Raw genomic sequence first — 7067 nt, 5'->3', positions numbered from 1 at the left:
GGACCAACTAGACGAAACACTGGTGAAAGGAGGTTCCCACCTGATGACCCCAAAGACATGTTAGTTATCACTCCTCATTAGTCTGTATAGCTAAATTAATAGTTATCATAGGACATGTTAAGCTTAGGGAGCTATTCACTGAGTCTGGTCCATTTTCTGTAGCACAAGCTTCTTGTGTTTATCTTAAATTAAATAGGAGTAGATTTTGTCGGAGCAGAACCTTGTTACTATTCCCAGAATTTCCTTTACATTTAGTTTATTGTTCTTGATGTAATATGTTTTCCTTTCTGTTTTGAAATATGATGGTCAGCATGAATGCAGCATGTCATCAGTGACATCCATGTTCCTTGGCCTGCTGTTCAAAACTTTTTACTTTGTGTGTTCTTCAGGGAAGCTATGGGTGTGGTGCTCCATAAGGACTCAAAATGGTACCAGCAGTGGAAGGACTTCAAAGACAACAATGTGGTGTTCAATAGTAAGGAATTACTCATCTCTGTATCTTTCTGTCTGTCTCTGCAACCATGGCTGCTTACTTACAGAAAGCTTTTAATGAGTATACCAGCATTTTCCATTGCTGATATGCCTAAAGTAGCATAAAGCCAAAGACTTAACTTATGGAAATTTTCATGGGAAAAGAGTCACAAATTGAATGGGGGACCCCTCTATTTAACTGCAGAGTGGGGACAAAGTTTAGCTATGCGGCAGGCCTTGTTTAACAGGTTGCAAAAGATTGGGTGAATCCACACCATTCGGCTTTCTCCTGCATGTGATTCTGCTATTGTTGGAGGTTACACAGTTCTGATGAGATAAATTAATCTTGCTGTAAAAGTTGTCGAAGTATTAAAACACATGCATCATATATTTGTATAAAGCTTATGAGGCTCTCCACTATTAATAATTTGCTGAAAGAGGCAATTAATAGAGTGCTCAGTGTGAGAGAGATGGAGAGTGTGTGGAATGAGCACTTTATAATCTTTCATCACAGGTTTGATTTAGATGATATTATGCACATTGGTTAGGGAAACAACATTGATGATTAATAATATTCAGACAGGGAAAAAAAATTGCCTGGGTTACAGTTAGGACATTTGTCAAAGTCAACAGATTTGCAGCTATGTAATTTTCTATTACAAGCATTGCAGTACCAGCACTTTTTACTGTAACTTAAATATTAGGGTCGGAAGGTGAACCAGTGATGATGAAATCTGTGGCAGATGACTTTTTTGGCTGATTTGAAATCAGCAAAATGATTACCCCTTGTCACTTCAACAGAACTGGCAATATGTGGCTTCATTCACTGATTACCTCCGTCTGAACAATATCCTGCACAGCATACACCAGCAGCACCCCGCTGTGGCTTTTTAGTGGCATCACATGGCCTATGTTCTGTTTAAAAGCGCTTTGTTTATTAATGCAAAATTCAGAGAGGCATGGAGTCCAGACACTGCCTCTTGAATCCCAGTGCATCAGCTGTTGTTGCAGGGGTGAAGGTGTCCATTGTGAAAGCTTTGCACCAAAACCCAGCTCTGCTAAATACATGTCCATGTTTTGTGTGTGAGTGGACTGAAGAGATGTGAGTGTGTGTTTACGTTTATTTATCAGGATATGTAGTGGATTACTATGATAATTCATCAGTCACCCAACAGTGATGCACAGCAGCCTTTTGCTGAGCCTCGGTTTTACCCCTTTCATTCCTCACGTTGTCTGGAGGGAATTCATATTTCTGACAAGAAAAATGATGCCTGACCTCTGTATATGAACTTACTATGAATTTTTTAGGATTTGCTGTTTTCTCCCGTCTCTCTCTGACTCCCCTTATTCTTATGCTCACTGCAGGGTTCTTTGAGATGAAGATGAAGTACGATGAGAGCGACAATGCCTTTATCAGAGCATCGCGTGCTGTCACCGACAAGATGACCAACGTCATAGGTGAGAGACCTTTGGTTTGATAACTGATAAAAATGAGACGTCTAATGCAAGGTATTTATGTTTCATGTCTTTATTAAAGGTTTTATGTCATTTATATTTCGCAGTTTATAGATATTTCTGGGTAGTAGTTTGTTTGTTTGTTTGTTTGTTTGTTTTTCATAAAGGTAGGTTTATTTAAAGGAGGAGGAAAATATTGACAGTTGAAGTCATTTGAGTCAGCTGATCACAAAATGTTTGCTTTAAAAAATACAGGTAATAGCTACAATAAAGTGTAAAAAATCTTTAACCTTTAAACTATGTGTCTCTTTCCACATGGGCATGTGCGTTTAGGTGGACTGTTTTCTAAGACAGAGATGTCTGAGGTGCTGACAGAGATTTTGAAGGCGGATCCTTCCTTTGACAAAGATTCCTTCCTCAAGCAGTGTGAACGAGACATCATCCCTAACATACTGGAGGTATGTTGGACTGTAAACAATGCTGATATCAGCTTCTTAAGAGTCAAGCCAGAGGCTGGATCAAGAAATGTTTTATTTTGGTCAACACTGAATTTCAGTGGATGCAGTTACATACTTTTACATATTTACCCAAATTAACTACATATAAAGGAGGTTGACCTACAGTTCTGTAAGTGATTAGTTCTTGATCCTTCGTATTTCGGAAGTTTTCATCTTATTTTTTCAAGGCTGGGTTTGTTCTGTCTCCATGCAGGCGATGATCAGAGGGGAGCTGGAGGTACTGAAGGACTGGTGTTATGAAGCGGTACGACCTTTCACACACTTGGAGTGTTGAAACACAGATGCCATATGCTTCTTTCAGTATTAACGTGTGCAGGCAGTAAGCCAAGTGCCCACATAGCAATGTGCAGTTAACAGTCATGCACATGTTGGCTGAAGTTGATTAGGTCTTCATTAAATGTGTAGTCATAATATCTAATCTTCTTTTTCACCTTTACTGGGTGTGTAGACATACAGTCAGCTGGCACACCCAATTCAGCAAGCTAAGGCCATGGGACTTCAGTTCCACTCTAAGATCCTGGACATTGACAATATTGATGTAAGTAACACCAGACTACACTATACAAGATTTATAATAAAGTTGCAGGTATTAGCACTCAAATTTGCAAATATGCAGAATCAAAGTATAGGCCGACAACCAAGTCAGGCAAATATCAGTGTTGTCAAACATCTTGAAAAGTTACAAGCAAGTTTCTTCGTTACTTTTTAACTTTCTGTATTTTGTGTTTGGCTGATACTATTCTCAGGCTGTATGTAAATCTTTGCATCAATTTCTGTATTTTTGAATATTCATGACTCCACTATAAACCTTTTTTATATTTGAATGAATGTAAAAATCGTGTTTGTTGGTTCAGTAAATTGTACGTGTATCTTCTTCTCTAGTTGGCCATGGGGAAGATGATGGACCAGGGTCCAGTATTGATTATCACCTTCCAGGCTCAGTTAGTCATGGTGATCCGAAACACCAAAGGAGAAGTTGTAGAGGGAGACCCTGTAAGTAACACATATTTGAACAAAAACAAAAATACCACTAAGAAAACAGTCTTTGAATTTTTTAGATCTGCCATATGATAACAGTAAAAACAACATCTTAAAATGCAGCAAATCCAAATTATTTGGCATTTTGCTGTGTAATGCTATAGAAGAATGCAAAACCATAGGTGGCATTTGGTCATGATCACAAATGCGTTCTTACAAATGAAGCACCAGGAGAATGCTATGAGACAATGGAGCCACCTTTTACTATTTGGGCATTCATTTTATTTATTTAGACCCAGGACCCAGACTACAGCTTTATAGGCTGTAAAGCAGCCATGTTGTCCACTCAGGGCTCCTCAGGGACACCTGTAATTGGTAAAAAGGTGTCCACTCTGTACCATACAGTTGGCTCCTGCCCAGTGTTCAGATTAATATACTCCTGCCAGAGGATTAATAGTGGATACACTGGTCTTCTGAGTTTTGTAAGCTGAACCCTGAAGCCTGGGCATTAGATAATACACTCTGCTCTTATGGACTTCATACCCAGCTTCCCTTTGCTTGCCATTTGTTTTGTCACAGACTTTAAAATCCTTTTCTTCTTTCAAACTTTATTGGTTTTAGATACATATGGGACATCTGGGTATTGACTCGGCTAACTCTAAAATAAATGTTTATATTTGGTTTGTCTAAAAAACCTTTAATAATATAAAATTGGTCGTTTATTTACAATGATTAAAACAAACTGAACACTTACAAATAAATGCACCCATCCGTTTTTCTTTCTCCAGGAAAAAGTGCTCAGGATGATGTATGTGTGGGCTCTGTGTCGAGACCAGGAGGAGCTCAACCCATATGCTGCCTGGAGACTACTTGACATCTCTGCATCTAGCACTGAACAGATCCTCTAAGACTCTTTGATGAGCACAAAACACACTCACCTAGGGAGAGAACATACTGTACCTGAACATGCCCTGGAGCTGGATGGGAAGAAAGGGAAGGGCTGGGGCTGGGGGAGAGGAAGGCATGTGGAGATGAGGGACAGACAAGTGGGGCAAGGGCTCACTTCACAACAGAAACATTGTGGGGGAAGTGCTGCTTAACACTTGCTTCTTCACTGTCTCTTTTTTTTTTTTTTTTTACTGCCCTGGCTTTGGGTTCAGTTTTCTTCGAATGCTTGACACTATTCCTCTGGCTCACACTAGGGGGCGGTAGTCTATCAACAACTGTCATCAACTGTACTTTCTGCAATGCCTTCATCGCAGTCCATTTATTGAATCTGTATGGTGCAGGACAGCTGTTGTTGGATAAATTAAGTTATTTAACTTAGGTTCAGCTCTTTTATTATAAGTATGAGAGAAGAAATTGTGAAAATGAAGGGAGTAAATTTCTACCTGAGCCCCTCAACTGCAGTCTGGTCTTGAAAATCTCAAACATCTATACCACCTTCCTCTGTTTAATCTGTACCTTGTACTCTATCTTCCTCTCTAAGGCGTTGTCATCTCGGTGGTGGTGGTTGGTGGTGCTGCAGCCAATCAGTGCTCTCCTCGACCCTTTTTGTATGATAATTGTCCAATATAATTGTTTAACTGTGATAAAGTCTATATTTATTATGAAAAGTAAAGATGACCCCTGTTTTTCACACCAGCAGATATTTTTGAAAATAAATTCCTATCAAAATATTTTTGCCTCTACCCTGCAAATGGTTAAGCTTGCTTCAGATCTGGAGGATATCATGGGATTCCTTCTAGGGCAATTCTTAATTATTTTTTTAAATTAAGTCCCAGAGTGTGATTTCCGTTTGCTATAATATTTCCTTTGGGGAAAAGGCTACTTTTGAGTGAATTTTTATAGTAAAATTCCAGAGCACTTTGAATGAAGTTTAACTGCCCATGTAAGGTAAACCTGATTGCAGTCAGGTACACACCAAATCACTGAGCCTGAACATGTTCATTTATATGGCTGTCCTGGTCGAGGGGATGCACAGTAACAAAAAGATCAGATTTTTCTGATGTTACCGAGACCGAAATGGACTCATTAGATTTAATGTTATCTCGGTGTACTTTCAAGTTTTGGGCTCATCAGTATCAATAATCAAATCAAATCAAGTTTACTGATATAGCACGTTTAAAACAACCGGAGTTGACCAGAGTGCTGCACACATTTTGGTTAAAGACACAACCATAGCACAGCGAGGGAAATGACATTAGTCTTAAATGCATAAGTAGTAGGAAAGACACAAATAACATCAATAATATGTGGTTATTTTCACTGTTTTCTGGTCCTTTGACCTTCTGTGTTGTGAATGGTCATAAGTCACTGCTACATGTGTTCAATGTGCTGTGTCGTTGCACTGCACACCAGAGCCATAAGGCCTACATTCAGCAACCCCGACCTCCTCTCTTGGACATGTGGACAACAATGGGGGTTGCACCGACTGCACCAAATCTTGCCAGTAATCTCTCAGATGTGTCACATTAATCATCACATGTCCAGGATGATGATGCTGGGTAGTGTTTGAAACAGTTTGCATGTCTTCTGCTAGCTATGTGGCAAATATCCATGTATTTCAGTGCAACATATTTACTAGGAATGTGAACAACGACAAGATTTGTAACAGACAACGAGATGTCATTACAAGATTTTTTTTATTTTGTGTTGGAACATTATGGACCTTTTGATTTGTCAAAGAATGTAGTTTACACACAAAGCTGCGTGACATTGAGCCCTTGAGTCCTTCTCTTGTCAAGCCAAAGGAAATCATACAGTTTTCCTTCTCTGGATTTGGCCCATTTCCACTGTAAGATGTCACCAACTTAATTAAAATCTCTGAATTGCAATCAATACACTTATTTTTGTGTAAATGTGAAAATAACTCGATTGGTACATAATGTAACATGTCTGTTTTAGCTATCCTTTTGCTAACTTCCTGTTACCAATTTAACAAATGTGTTTGGCAAATGTTGCAATGCTAGCGTGGGCTATTGGTTGTAGCTGGAGTGTTTTTTGGTGGCTCTCCTGTGCACAGGCTAACTTTATTCAGTTGTGCTTCTTGTGTGTTTAGTGGCCGCTTCCACTTCGCTTTGTAACACCTTGCTGACTGAGACTGAAGAAATGGGGGGGGGTTGTGGCCGACAAAGCATTTGTTTTGGTTTAGGATACTGAGGGTTTAGTGCGACATTTACTGGCAGTGACGATAGTTTACAGAACCTTCAATGTCCCCAAGGCTGTGTTCATCAAAGAGCAAATTAAATTTATCAGACACAGGGCTAGACCTTCATTCAGGACATGTACTTTACTTTTAATGTGTCTGAGATGCTTTTGGGTAGAGGGTGCAGATGAAAGGGTGTGATCGCACCACAGTAGCTGTTCACCATCTGTGGCAGCAGTCAGACAGCTCAGTACAGATGGTGGGATGCAGAGCATCATACAGTGTCATGTGAATTTGGACTGGCCTGCTCTTGTACAGAAGGATTGATTGCAGCAGCCTTGGCTGAGAAGGTAGGGGGTGGCATATAAAACAAGCCTGCTTGTTGTGTGTGCTTGCATGTGTACTGTCTGTCTGTCTGTACATGTGGACCAGCAGCTCCACTGTTCCAGTGCTGTCCTAGATGATGGATCCTCTCTGTTGCTGAGCAGTGCTGAGGT

General features: G+C 39.9%; 1 protein-coding gene across 1 annotated transcript in view; it reads left to right on the top strand.

Annotated features, from left to right (window-relative positions):
• The window catches only part of timm44 (translocase of inner mitochondrial membrane 44 homolog (yeast)), a 12078-nt gene extending 5819 nt beyond the window's left edge, over nt 1-6259 (top strand). The window contains exons 7-13 of the mRNA XM_023400094.2: nt 390-475; nt 1837-1929; nt 2260-2384; nt 2638-2688; nt 2893-2982; nt 3327-3437; nt 4211-6259. Coding sequence (XP_023255862.1) covers nt 390-475; nt 1837-1929; nt 2260-2384; nt 2638-2688; nt 2893-2982; nt 3327-3437; nt 4211-4330 — 676 coding nt within the window. The 3' untranslated portion in view covers nt 4331-6259. The remainder of the gene's footprint in view (nt 1-389; nt 476-1836; nt 1930-2259; nt 2385-2637; nt 2689-2892; nt 2983-3326; nt 3438-4210) is intronic.
• The last annotated feature ends 808 nt before the right edge of the window (nt 6260-7067 follow it).

Source organism: Seriola lalandi, unplaced genomic scaffold, assembly GCF_002814215.2.
Source record: "Seriola lalandi dorsalis isolate HSWRI2012SDOR001 ecotype SW California unplaced genomic scaffold, Sedor1 jcf7180002052130, whole genome shotgun sequence".
NCBI classification, from domain to species: domain Eukaryota; kingdom Metazoa; phylum Chordata; class Actinopteri; order Carangiformes; family Carangidae; genus Seriola; species Seriola lalandi.
Note: the sequence above shows the minus strand (reverse complement) of the source record. Positions and strands in the feature narration are given on the sequence as shown.